General features: G+C 41.6%; 1 protein-coding gene across 1 annotated transcript in view; it reads right to left on the bottom strand.

Moving 5' to 3' along the window:
• LOC147707469 (uncharacterized) overlaps window positions 1-13,963 on the bottom strand; it is a 385,267-nt gene that overhangs the window by 325,505 nt on the left and 45,799 nt on the right. Inside the window, exon 6 of the mRNA XM_086925650.1 lies at window positions 7,294-7,338. Coding sequence (XP_086781776.1) covers window positions 7,294-7,338 — 45 coding nt within the window. The remainder of the gene's footprint in view (window positions 1-7,293; window positions 7,339-13,963) is intronic.

Here is a 13,963-nt window from a genome sequence, read left to right as displayed (position 1 = left end):
TCCGTAAAGCATTGAAGACCTGGCTTTTCTCACAAATCTCAGTTTGAGCATGCCATTTTGTCTGTACTCTCAGTTCCGTAACAGCGCCTTGACGCCCTTGGGTAATGTTTAGCACTCTATAAGTTTAATATTCATTCATTCAAGCAGTACAAAACCTTTTTAAAGTCAAGAATACAGCACAAAATGTTCAAATGAATAAAGAAAATTAGTGGAACATTTAATGTGCAAGGAGTCAGTACACTGTTGATAGTGACCAAGGTGCAATTTCAGGCAGAGGTCAGGCAGGCCAAGTGGGTCACGTGGGCCACATTTTAATCTTCTGGTTTAGTTTATTAACTTGAGCTCCATGTACTCCAGATGGGAAATGTATGATGAGGCTGAAGCAGATGAGGATCCCTCTGGGTAAATAGGCTAATGTCAAGCTCCTGCTGAAGTCATTGGTTCTTGCACCAAATGCTCAGAGCAGGACAAAGAAGGATTCTGTAGCTGTTAAGATATTTTTGATGTAGATTTGCTGCCTCACCATAGTCCAAGGATGTAGTCACTTTCTTGGTTTTCCTAACCCTCCAGTTGGGCAAGGCTGTACGCTTCAGCTGTACCTGGCTCCAAAAGCTCAGATACTATTAGAAATGGGGGGTCTCTAGTTGGAGGGAATGCACCTTTGTCCAAGTGGAGACCCTTGCTTCATGTCTGGATAAGGGAGGTACACACTTTAGATAACCCTTACTCACCCCCTTGGTAGCTTGTCATGAGCAGACAGGCTTATCCCAAAGGCAATGTGTAAAGTATTTGCACCCAGACACACAGTAACCTAGTGAAAACACTACAAATGGAAACCAAACCAGTTAGGAATAAAAAAGTATCTTTATCTAAACGAAACAAGACCAAAAAAGCAGAAATCCAACATACATAATTCAAAATATGACTTTTAAAAGCTTTCAAGCAATTCTGTCCATAGAAAACTATGGATGTGTGACTTTTACACAAAAGTTCCTCAAATGCATCAACATCTACAAGGTAATAAAGCCACATAGAGGGGAATCATCGAAAACCACAGTGATGCATCAGTTCCTGAGTCATTGGGGAGGTGATGTGACAGTTCTACTGCACACAGGAGAAGTGATGCATCGAATCCAGACTGTAGCGGTAAGTGATGCATCGATTGCAAGATGTTTCTGGTCTGCAGGCAATGCGCTGGAAAACTTGCAGCCCAGCTGCAATGGGTGGAAATCTGGGTGCGCTGGAGATCGAGGTCGCGATAGCAAACAGGCACTGCATTGATTTCTTTAGCCATGGTCCCACAATGCGTTGATTCCTTCACCTGCAGAGCAGGGCCTGCATTGGAGTCAGTGCAACGATCTCAGACTTTAGAGATCATTGAAAAGGACTCGGTGTGAGGCGGATTTCTCAGCCTCTGGCAGGCGCTTTGTTGATTCTTTGGCTGCAGGGCGATAGAGCGTGGACACGTCTCCCGCTTGGCCGTGCTGCTTCAGAAAAACAGGTGCTGGAATTTGATGTGCCAATTTTCTTGGTTTCATCAAGCTTTTTCAGCTCCCAACAACCTCCTGGGGCTAGAATTGGAATAGGCACCTCTTGGCAGGTCAGAACTACCAACAGTGGGGTTCAAGAAAGCTAGTTGTGAAGTCTTTGTGTCCCGAGACTTCAGAACTGGAGGCAAGCATACACAAGCCCTTGGAGATTCTTCACAAGCAGTTTCACAGCAAAGTTCCAAATTTGTTCTCTCCTTGGCATACACAGCAACAGCAGGCCAACCTGCCAAGCCATACAAAGCAAAGGGGCAGTAGTCCTCCTCACAGCTCTTCAGCTCATCTCCTTGGCAGAGGTTCCTCTTGATTCCAGAAGTAATCTAACGTTCTGGGGTTTCAGGTCTAATATTTATATCCTATTTTGTCTTTGTAGTCTTTGTGGCAAGAGTCTCTAAGCTCAGTAAAAAACTAGTTCTGTCCTACCTGGTCCAGTTTCACTTCAGGAAGTGCATAGAGCAGACACAGCCTATTCAGGTGCAAGTGAAAACGCCTCCCACCACTCTAAATGTAGAAAGCCTAGCTATGAGTCACCAAGAAAAGGCAGAGCACACCTCAACCTCACTTTTGACAGTGAAGGGTGAATGCACATCCCCAGCTCCTGTCACTCCAAAACCAGACAGTGAATACACAAACAGGCAAAGGCACACAGAATGGTTAAACAAGAAAATGTCATCTTTGTAAAAGACACAATCTAAAAACCATCTTTACTAAAAGATGTGTTATTAAATTCTGAGTGCAGTGAGCCTAAACTCCAAATCTCTAGCAGTTCCCAATTGAAAGTTACACATGTAAAATGTTACTGTGCTGCTCCAATGATAGGCTATGGGACAGCCAGCCTATCAACAGTGAAAAAACAAATACACTGTATTTCACAATCAAGACATGTAAAACACACCAGTACATGTCCTACCTTTCACATACACTACACCCTGCCCATGGGGGTACCTTGGGCCTACCTTAGGGGTACCTTACATGTAAGAAAAGGGGAGGTTAGGGCCTAGCAAGTGGGTGCACTTGTCAGGTCAACATGGCAGTTGAAAACCGGGCATGCAGACACAGCAGTGACAGGTCTTAGACACAGTTGAAAAGCTACTCTGGTGGGTGGCACAACCAGTGCTTAACCCCACTCGTAGCAAATGATTTACAGGCCCTGGGTATACACAGTGCACTTTACTCTGGACTTACCAGTAACTCAAATATGCCAATCATGGATAACCAATTATAATCACAATTTACACAGGGAGCACTTGCACTTTGACACTGATCAGCAATAGCTAGTGCCCAAAGCATCTAAGTCAGCACACACTAAATCCAGTATACGGTCAAAAATGCAGGAGGTTGAGGCAAAAAGTCTGGGGAAACCACACTAAGGATGCAAAGTCTAACAGATACCTTCACAGAAACGTTGAGCTAAAGTTTTGTTCAATGTAAAGAACCTAGATTTCTGGCCTGCTGAGGGTGTGCCTCCACAGAGAAGCCTCAGCACCTTCTTTCAATCTATGAAGCAGGAAAAATGACTAAGACCCACATTACTTCAGCTGCTAGGAAAGTTCCCCCAAATCGCTCCTGCAGGCCTCTGATCCTCAGTGAAGGCTTGTAGAAACCAGGACTGTCTCCAAAGAGGGCTTCCACAGAGTTCAATCCACAGTGTCAGGTGTCTTCTGCTTTTTATGTCCTTGTAAAAGGTAATCAGAGGCCAATTGTTTGATCTTTGGAAAAAAGTTTCAGTCTTTCAATGCCAGAAGGAGTCCTTGGGTCATCTTCTTTCAGCGGTCAGGTTCAGTCTCCTTTCTCCAAGATTAATCTTCCCAGTTATGGGGATGTTCCAAGAAGGTTGTGGTGAGGTGCCAGTCTTATCCTGTGCACCAGTATGTGATAGGAGAATTCCTTGCACTAAGTCCTAGCTTTTCTCTTTTTCAATTATCACCTCCTTTTCAGCACTTCTCCTGTAAGTTTATTAGGAACCTTCTCGGAATGCCTCTACCATTTTGGTAGAGGCTTTATGAGAAGGTTTCTAATAAACTTTACATGCCTTAGCCTATCAGCTTCAGAAGCCTAATCACACCTATTAATGCTAAACGTGTCTTTCCCTCCTACTAAGGACTGAGACAGAAAGGTGACTCTAGGGTTCCTCTAGAAATCAATGGGTATGATAGCATCATGTGGTATGAGATCTCTGAAGGCTGACCTTTGTGGTTCCAGTTGCTCCTGTTCTCTCCAAGATGGTTAATCCCTTCTAAGTGGTCAATGTTAATGCAATTCTATCCTTCCTGTTTCCAGAGGCCAAGCAATTATCTTTCAGGAGGAGAGTTCCTAAGAGTCATTTAGGAATGTGTTTTCAGTCTCTGGAGAAGAATGTGAGGCTATGCAGATGTACTTTCAATCAGGACAAAGTGAACTTTTTGAAAAGGTTATTTCTGTCTAAAGTTAATAGTAAATTGAAGAAAAATACATTTGCTCTCTGGGTTTTGCAAAGTAAGTGCAAAATACATTTCACCCTAGTAATTTCATAGCCTCGGTAGGAAAAGGGATTTACTCATACACTTGGCTTCTTCATGGAAAATGCAGTTTTTTCTACACAGTAATACAGCTTTATGTAGTTGCTCACTGTGGGGCATAGGTGTCACAATATCCCAATGTATGTATGTCAAGAACCCAAAAGTGTGCCTTGTATCCTGTGTGGATACAAGGCAGACTTTAGGAGTAACTTAGCTAATATATTAAACAAAAAGATTTTCTACCGGGCAAAGGCACTTTTCCTTGACATGTGTTACTGGAGTAATCTCTGGAGTCATACATTTGTGTCATATATCTGGGTGGGGTAAGCAGACACTTCAGCTCGCATATTATATAGCACACCATGCTACTGGTACATTATGTGTGCCATCTACCATGGCTGTAGTGGAAAATTAATAAAGCCAATAGGCTGAAACAAGGGCCTCTGGAATTATGCTGCACGGAGGGCCAAATTATGCAGCAGGGATTCGAAAATCACGCGGCATGAAAAGGTCAATTATGTGGCATATTGCAGCACATTTTGTGATATTATCACTTCATTATTTTGTCATTCCTACACTTACTTAAAGAAAAACTTCACTTCATGATATTTTGATTCTCAAAATTTAGGTCATATTTAAAAAAAATTATAATAGCTCTGTCCTCACGTTTCATGAAGAAACCCATTTGACTGATAGGCACACAAAAGCAAGGTTTTTATAAACTAGCAAATGAGTACATTTTATTTGGGAGTGGGATGGGTATTACCCAAACATGAGTCTAGTGCACACTGTGCCATTGGAACCACGCTATACCTGGCTTGGGAGAAATCAGATTATACATAAATGCCCTTGGTATAGCACACACATCAAATCCTTTTCATACAGGTTTTCAGGGTCCACTTCATCTATGTCTAAGATAGTGCTATCTCCAGTGTACATCTACAGAGACATTCCTGTGTATGAGTACTGTAAAAACAAAACAAATGAAGTCAAAAATAAAGTCCAGTGCCGATAGAAATATAGATTGCAGCTATAAAACACACTTGGGGAGAAATCGCCCCTGGGTTGCTTGTGTTCTGGTTCAGAGAGGACCTGGCCTGGCAGTTCGGCCTGGATGGTTCCTACTGGAGCAAGGTCAAGAGTGATCTCCATATGATTGGTCCAAACTGAGGTGCCGTGGTGTGTAACATAGCGATGGACTGAGATGCAGGCAGAGTAAATTACCTGTGGCTGAGATTAATTCAAGCATTCCCTCTATCACTTTTTTGAATACTTTTGTTCTCATATAACAAGGGCCGATTTAGTGTTGTATTACCAACTGAAATGTATAAATTTTGACAGAACATGTTAAGAAAATCAAATTTCAAGTTGGAGCATATAGGTAGCCTAAGCTGGCAGGACCAGTGGTGAAGTTACATTCCTGTTATATATTACTTTTTTTTAAAAAGCATGGAATGTGAATTATATTATGCCTCGGCCCAGCTAAAGTGTAGTCCAAATGCATACAATTTGTGCAGTCTGAAAGCAAATCAGAATGAAAGCAATTCTGCTGGCATGCATTTCTCCCAATAGCTGCTATTTTAATTCCAGTTTGGAAGTACGTCCCGGGCAAACATTGACCACTTAGTTGAGGTGGGCATTTGAGCGGTGGCAGGAAAAGATGGCATCACAAAGGAGTAGAGCAGCAGCCTTCATGTTCACATGAACGTGAAATAAATATATCTAAAAGACAGAAGTCTTTCATCCAGAGAGGTATCTGAGTCCTCTGTCCCTGGCCACAGCAGGAGTGGAAGCTGTTGCCACATAAAGAAGCAGTGGTTTATCATTTCTGTAGGTCTGTATCTGCTGATTAGGATCAGGCCAGGATTGGGCCTTTTGAAGCCACCACTGGATAGAAAATGGCACTTCACCAACAGCACCTGCATTCCACTTGAAGTCTTAAACTGAACAGCTCTCTATGGGATAGATGACAACTCTCTACGGGATCGATGACTTCCTTTTGACTGCCTCAGACTGAAAAGGGGCTCCATCTTTTGTAAGAGAAACAGCTGCCCTTTAAAGATTGGTCTACCCTGGATCTTGTTGGAGGCTTGACTTGAGAGAAACATGAACCGTAGAAGGCTTATGGGATGTCTGGGAGGCGTGGGAGAGACCAGGAATTACATTTCTAGAGTGCACAAAAAATTGTGACTCTTTGCAGTAGCAGAGAGTGGCAGAGAGGTCTAATACACCATTTGAGCTGTTACTGGAGTCCCACAGAAGAGAGCCTGTAAAAATGAAAGCATTAGAGTATACTAGCATGGAATATTACTGAGACATAACAGTATGCTGTTTCTTCCTTGTTTTAAGTGTTGGCGGATAATAAGTTTCTAGTGGCCATTTATAGACTGTGACTTTTTTTTAACACCGCTGTTTCTATGGGTGTTGTTGACATTTTATTAAAAACAACGATATCTCCAGTTTCCTTAATCATAACTATTTTGCGACAATGTGAATATGGCATTCCTTTCAATTCCTTTTCTATTGTTATTTGGTACTGGTTGAACCCATCATGCATTTCTCTTTGAAACACTTGGTGCTCGGGTCCCGGGCTCGAGGTGTTGACCAAAGTTTCTCAGTGAACAGATGTAGACCCTAACCAGACGGTGTTTTATTAATTTGGTAAGGTGCCAAATTAATTCATAAACGTTGCTATATATTGGGAACAGGGTTGGGAAACAGCGGAACATAAACACCCCACCAATATATAAGAAAAATGATGTGTCGTTCAAAACACATGTGATATGAAAGAAGTGTTGATAATTTAATTTTGCATTTAGTTGAAGAATGGACATGTCAGTGAGATAAAGGCACTGGAACTCTTAAGGGAAATTAGCAAAGCTATCATTTCTTTTAATTTGATTGCAATTTGGCACTTATGTAGCATACACATTTCCATCAGTATGACAGACTAGCACTTTGGGTAGAGTGAATGTGATTTTCTAAATGCTTCTGTGGTTTTAGAAAGGTAAATATGTTTCAGCACCCACTGGCCTAGCGATTTGAATATTACCCCCTCTTGAGAAGTGTCTTAAAAACAACATAGGGAAATGCTTTTTAAAGTCTTCTTGAAAAGCTCATTTTTTATTTATTTTGTAGGTATTGCTGTGTGCACGTTGTACCAATAATTACAGGTAATGCTGCAAAGTAGCATTTTCCACATTCATCATTTTACTAAGAGGCAAATAGCTAGAATGTCACTAACATACCTTAGGTCCACGTGGGCCAATTACTCCAGGTACGCCAGGTGATCCCTAAAACACAATTCTTTGTTTAGTTTAATAAAAACTTCCAACACATATTCACAAGTACAAATATGAAAGTCATAAATGTTTTAAAAAATTCCCAGCACTACAAATTTGCATTTAATTGATATGTCACCACCCAGGTCTCTGGCGCACCAGCAATATTCCAAGTATTGTACAAAAATATTATCAAGTTAAAACAGAATGCTTCATAAAATGAACAAACACATACTGAAATCTGCAGTAAGAGGTCATCTTTTCACATGTATATAATTTTGGCTACTGCCACTGTAGGTATCATTATGTACATGTGAGTTGCTCTACGAAATTCGAAATGTAAATCAGGAAATGTGGGAGTGAGAACGGCACACAAGTAGATAGGGCCCAATACATATTGAAAATGTCTCACTAAGTTATATTACCTTCATTTGTATGGGACAGTACCATCTTTGTAATCAGAGCATTCTTTATTCAACAGGAATCCTCATTAACTGAATTCAAGGTGGTATAAAGTCTAGTGGTTTACTACTCAGACACTCACGCATGCACTCCAAAACCCAATCTGGCACACACACACCCACTCATGCACTCACACAGGACACACAGATCTGCACAGTCACTAACACACTCCATCTCAAAGGTGACAGATCACATTTAGGATTGGAAAGTGGAAAAACTGTATACATTTACTGAAAAAACACAGGTTATAGGGACGTTATGGTTAGGAAATAGAATTCAGAAAAAAACCTTCAAAATTCACTGAAAAAAACACAAGTTACAGGGACGTTATAGTTATACTCAGATTTCACTCGTACAAAATCATTGAAATTCAGCAGTAATACCTGAGCTAACTATAACTTATGCGCCAGCAATGAACTGCTTATGACCTCAGATATTACATCCCACATGACATGGTCCATGACATCACTGATGACATCATCCACAGAACCACTCACACCCCCGTACAACCTCTCGCATGCCCAATCAGATACCCACACAAACAGTCACATACCCATTCACAGACCCATCAAGTACTCATGCATCCACTTATTCTTCCATAGAGCTGCTCACACACTCATACAGCTTTAACCCAAGATTTAGAAGTTCTACTTTTACGTTCAACCGCAAAGACACCTACTCATAGTCCTGCACACCTTTTAGACCCAGTCTTTATGAATATGAACAACCTTACCACCTCCCAAACAAGCTAGGCATTCATGCTCCAAGATCAACTTAAAGGAATGGAAGGATGGTCTCACTGAATCTGTTCCTACTCTAAAGGGTGAAAAGATACAAAGATAACTCATTTGAGAAATGGCTAAGCAATACTCTTGAGCCTCTAGTCCCCTCTAAAGTTGGTAAAATTATCATACAAAAGACAGGGCCCCATTGTACACTCCAGAACTGACTGTGAAAATGAAACTAAAAAGAGGGAAAGAGAATGGAGAAGGGCGTGTAATAAAAACAGCAAAAACTGCAATATAATAGGTATAAAAAAAACTACAAACAAGCCATAAAGCAGGCCAGAATGCCTCCCCGTGGAGAAAATAGAGACTGCCCCCAACTCGTCCAAGGAATTGTTTAAGGAAGTCAACAACCTCATGACTCTTCCTTCATGTTCCATGGGCCCTCTGCCTGCAAAAGAACGGTGCGCCATGCTTACAAAGTATTTATTAACAAAATAAAAATATATTGGATCTCCTACCACCCACCATCATACCTAACATTAAAACTAAGGGAAGGGTGAGATCAGGCCCAATCTTGTTTGCTTTCCCTGCTTTGAGCTACAAAGCCTAGGAAGCCACTCTTAAGGCAATCAAATCAGGATCTACTTTGGACCTGGCCTCTCCTGATATTTTAGGGCCAGGTGTCAATTGTTTATTATCCATCCTTATGGATATTCTCAACCACTCACTCCAAACTTGCCATATTCCCCAAACATGGAAAGACACGATGTAAAGCCGCATTGAAAAAATGCTACTGCTAATCCCCACCTCACAGATAGCTACAGACCCATCTCCCTGCCTCTGGTAGTGCATAAATTAGTAGAAAAGCATGCTAATAAACATCTGTCCAGTTTTTGGGATGTCCTCCACCCCACCCAGACAGGTTTTAGATCAGGTTGTGGTACAGAAACTGCACTGCTGGTAATGACCGAGGAACTCCACGTTATCTTCGACCAAGATGATTCAGCTGCAATGATAATGATGGACCGAAGTACATCTTTTGATACGGTATCACACATTATGCTAATCCAAAGGATGATGGAAGATGGCATTACTGGGGAAGCCATCAAGTGGCTGGTAGCCCTACCTGGAGAATAGGAGCTTCCAAGTATTCGAAGATCCATTTTTTCATCTATCCACTGTCTGCAGTGAGGAGATCAACACTTTTTCTTTTGTACAGTCTCCCCCTTGCAGAAATTGTACAGTATTACCATGTTGCATTAATGTTGTATGCAGATGATCTGCAGATTATTATTGCCCTCACACCTATTGTCAGCCGAACCACACCCAACTCAATTAATGTCTTAAGGAGGTCATAGACTAGATGTCTGCAAGCAGCCTGAAGCTTAGCTACAACAAAACTGAGGTACCCGTGGCAGGTAGCAACAGCCCAAGGTGGCGGGAATTGTCCTAGCCAAAACAACTAGATGAGCTACCAGAACAAGCCAATGCAGTAAAAAGTCTAGGAGTCTAGATAGACAACAAGCTCATGATTGAGACTCAGGCCAAAAAATTGGCTGGTTCCTGCTTTGGTATCCTGAGATCTCTTGTTAAGCTACTCCAAAGACTATGAGAGATTGGGATCGATGTGTCTGCCCTGGCCTGGTTAAAGGATTTTCTGAAAGGTAGAATACAGGATGCCTCGCTAGGAACTTTCAAAGCCAGGCTCAGGCTGGTCGATAAAAGGGTCCCTCAAGGCTCTTGCCTGAGCCCTACATTATTTAATTTGTATCTGGCACCACTGGTAGGCGAAAGTAGTCAGAGCATATGTTTTTGATATCTTATCATATGCTGATGACACTCAGCTTGTCATTTCCTTTGATGAGGATCTTGACAAAGTAAAGGACCGCTTTTTGGTTGCAATGAAGGCTATCACTGAGTGGCAGAGATCCTTCTGTTCGGGAAAGCTCAAGTCCTATGGACTCTGGACTGGTGGCACCAAAGATAGGCAATGCCTGGCTTCCAGCAAGGTAGTGAAAAACCTTGAACTTCACATCAATGCACAAATTCTAACTACAATTGGTACTTGCTGCCATATGCTATGATTGCTGAAGAAAGCTTTGCCATTCCTCCCTCTGTCTGTCAGACAGACCTTGGTACAGGCTCTTGTTGTGAGCAAGCTGGATTACGACAATGTTCTATTGCCTGCTGCCAATGAGTCACTATTGTCGAAATTTCAGGTCGTACAATATATGGCAGCACGGTTGATCTGCAACCGACTGCCCGGAATGGCCTCCACAACTCCCTCAAAATCTTTACATTGGCTGCAAGTAAGGAAAAGAGTAGTGTTCAAAATGTTCTGTCTAACCTATAAAGCTCTGCAGGGCAAATGTCCTAAGTACTTTTGTCAGAGACTGAAACAATTTCACCCCACTAGGAATTTGCATTCCAGTGGGAAGGAGTTATTGGCAGCCTCTCGTATTTGATGTTTTAGATGTGGCAGATCTTTCTCTTACTTGGCTCCCACCCTCTGGAACAAAACACCATTCATAGTTTGAACCTGTCCTGACTACGGCAAATTTATGAAAGCATTAAAAACTGCAATGTTTTAGGATTGCTATTTTGCGTCCAGCCTTTTGTATTGACTGTTGCACCAAGATAACCTGGTTGAGGGTGTTATCAAATCAAATCATTCATTCATTCACAAAAGTCTTACAGATGTTAGAGATATCCACCAGAAGGGTAGTGGTACAGAGTCTAATAAAGTCACGTCTAGACTATGATAACTTCCTCTATTTAAGAGCCCTTGAACTGGAAAAGCACAAATTCAGAATTGAAAATGTAACACCATTGTTAGGGGTTTTCTTTAATAATAAGAATTTATTTCTACCCAAATGAACCCCTTTTGCAATATTAGGACAACGAAAGACTGGGAAAGATATATTGCTCTAATATGTTTCATGCAGTTTGCATGCAGCTCTTTGATGGCAGTTAATAGCTCACTGTTCTATATTAGGATTTTAACTCATAAACTGCAAGTAGCAAAATTATCTCTGATGAAAGCAGTAACCCATTGGCATACTTATATTATTTGCAATTTGTGATTTGAATGGGACACGTTCTTGCAGCAGGCATATCAACCCTCTGTGCTAGGATGAGTCAAAACGTTCACTAGACAAAGCTCCAGTCTCTCTCCAGAGTCCAGGAAGAGCATTAATCACCAGAGTTGTCATGTTTGAAAATTGCTGGGAAAATGTACACAGCATCAGGTCTTTTAAAACGATGAACATGGTGCCCCCACCCTGAGTCAGCGCCTGGTGCATTCGCACTGATCGCACTGCCCTAGAGCCGGCCCTACGTCTTACTCCTGATGTGATACGTCGTACTCATGCTGTGTACTCTATTCTCTACCCTAAGCTACCAGCTGTAACTTCCTAAAGCAGTCCTGATGTCTAACGCCATCCAGAGATGCTACAATCTGCAGAAGAATTAGCATTATCATAGGAATAATTTCTCCAATAATCTCTCACATCTGGCTTCTTCCAATATCAGATTTTCTATTTAATGAAAGAATAAGGAACTGTATCCCTAATCTCCGTTTCACCCTCAATCTGCTAATTCTTGCAAACTAATCTACACCATACAGAGTATTATCACAAAAAGCATCTCCTTTCCTTTCAAATTTCAAATTGATTGATTGGATTTAGGGAAGGTTACTCCTCTACTAGATGGACTCCGAAATGTGTTGGTTAAATGTATTGATGCACAGATTTCGATTAGTCCTGGTGGCACCAGCTTCTTTATTTCTCCTTGTATATACATTCTAGGCAGCATACAACATATAAAACCGTCCCTTTTGTATGTTTTCTTCAGGGGCTAGAACTGAGACAGGGCCCAGCTTTCTCAATGACTTTAAAGAATGCTTTGAGACACTCATGAGAATTGAGCTCTTTGACCAGGAGGAGGCGTGTGTGTGACTGGCACTTAAGACTGTTGTCAGTCAATGAATGGGTTTATGTTCACAAATTCCTTGAAGAGTACCTAGCATATTGTCATGCAGGAACCACTGCTATAGTTATTTTCTTGAAACCAAAACATCTAACTGGCAGTACCAATTAATTTGATGATTTGTTGTATAGATCACACAAGCTAACTACAAACTCCATCATACACACCTATTCATGGCTATCAAACCTATGTATCTTATCCGTGCACACCTGGTTGAACTGGTCTACTTGCTGTCAATCTCAGTACAAGACTTGTTAAAATTCTGAACGTTTTGAAAGCTAGGTGTCCTAGAGTGCCTTGATGGGCAAGTATGCATGTAAGTATTTATTACCTTTTTTGTTACCATTTTGCTCTTTTGTTCCTCCATACTGGAATATCCTGTTACTGTGCTTTGCAAAAGCTGCAAAGCGGTAATAGGTGCTTCACACAAAATAAAAATAAAAAATCCAAAGGAGCCAAAACAAAGCAAAGACCTCTTTAGTCGAGTTTCTCAGACCATCTACTTTGATATCTCAAAGCTGCTCCTTTGATCCCTGACCTATAACTTTTATCCCAGCAATTGCATCGAAATGTTATTTTTCGGAATACAGCCAATGCTACGTACAGGGTAGCTATATGAACCCGTTGCGTGCTCATGACGAGCTCAGCTCGTCATGAGGCACGGTTGAGCTGCACTCATGATGAGCTGAGCTCATCACGGCCGTTGTAACGTTCACACACGGGGATCATTTCCCAGCTGTGCTGAACGTTCCAAAATGGGTGTGGTCGTGACAAGCTCAGCTCGTCATGAGTGCAGCACCACTGTACCTCAGGACGAGCTGAGCTCGTCACAAGCACGCCGCCGCATGCAGCCCCCCCCCCCCCCCGCACCGCAGGTGAAAACACCTGCAGCCAAGGGTTTAAACAAATATCTACATGATGGGCGATATCAACTCCTTGAACCATATTGCACATTCATTTACAGATGAATATGCAAAATATCTTCATTTTTTTACAAACACTACCAATACTGAGAGCCTCACCACTATGTCATTTACAGTTTGAGCGAAAAGAGCATACCTTGTCGTTAGACGAACAACACACACTGCTGCATTGGACTGTTAGGGTTACAAACCCATGCTATAGAAGTATATTCATTTATTGATGTAAAGTGCATTTGTTCATCACTTTATTTATTCATTTAGGGCCAGATGTAGGTGGCCCAATACTGGTCGGTAACGGCTGAAATTACCAAATTTCGGCCGTTATTGACTGGTATTGGGCATTTGGGATGTAGGTGGCCTAAATTGCAAATTACTGATTCCTTAAAATACCAAATCGGTAAATTAACGAATTTGCAATGTAGGGAGCACTCAAATGAGTGCTTTTCCCATTTTAGGAGTCGTTATTTACCACCAACTTCAAATTGGTGGTAAATAAGAAATACCTTTGAAAATGCAAATCTGTGCATTTTCAACTGT

This window comes from Lissotriton vulgaris, chromosome 6 (assembly GCF_964263255.1).
Source record: "Lissotriton vulgaris chromosome 6, aLisVul1.2, whole genome shotgun sequence".
Lineage (NCBI taxonomy): Eukaryota > Metazoa > Chordata > Amphibia > Caudata > Salamandridae > Lissotriton > Lissotriton vulgaris.
This window is presented reverse-complemented; position numbering and strand designations above follow the sequence as displayed.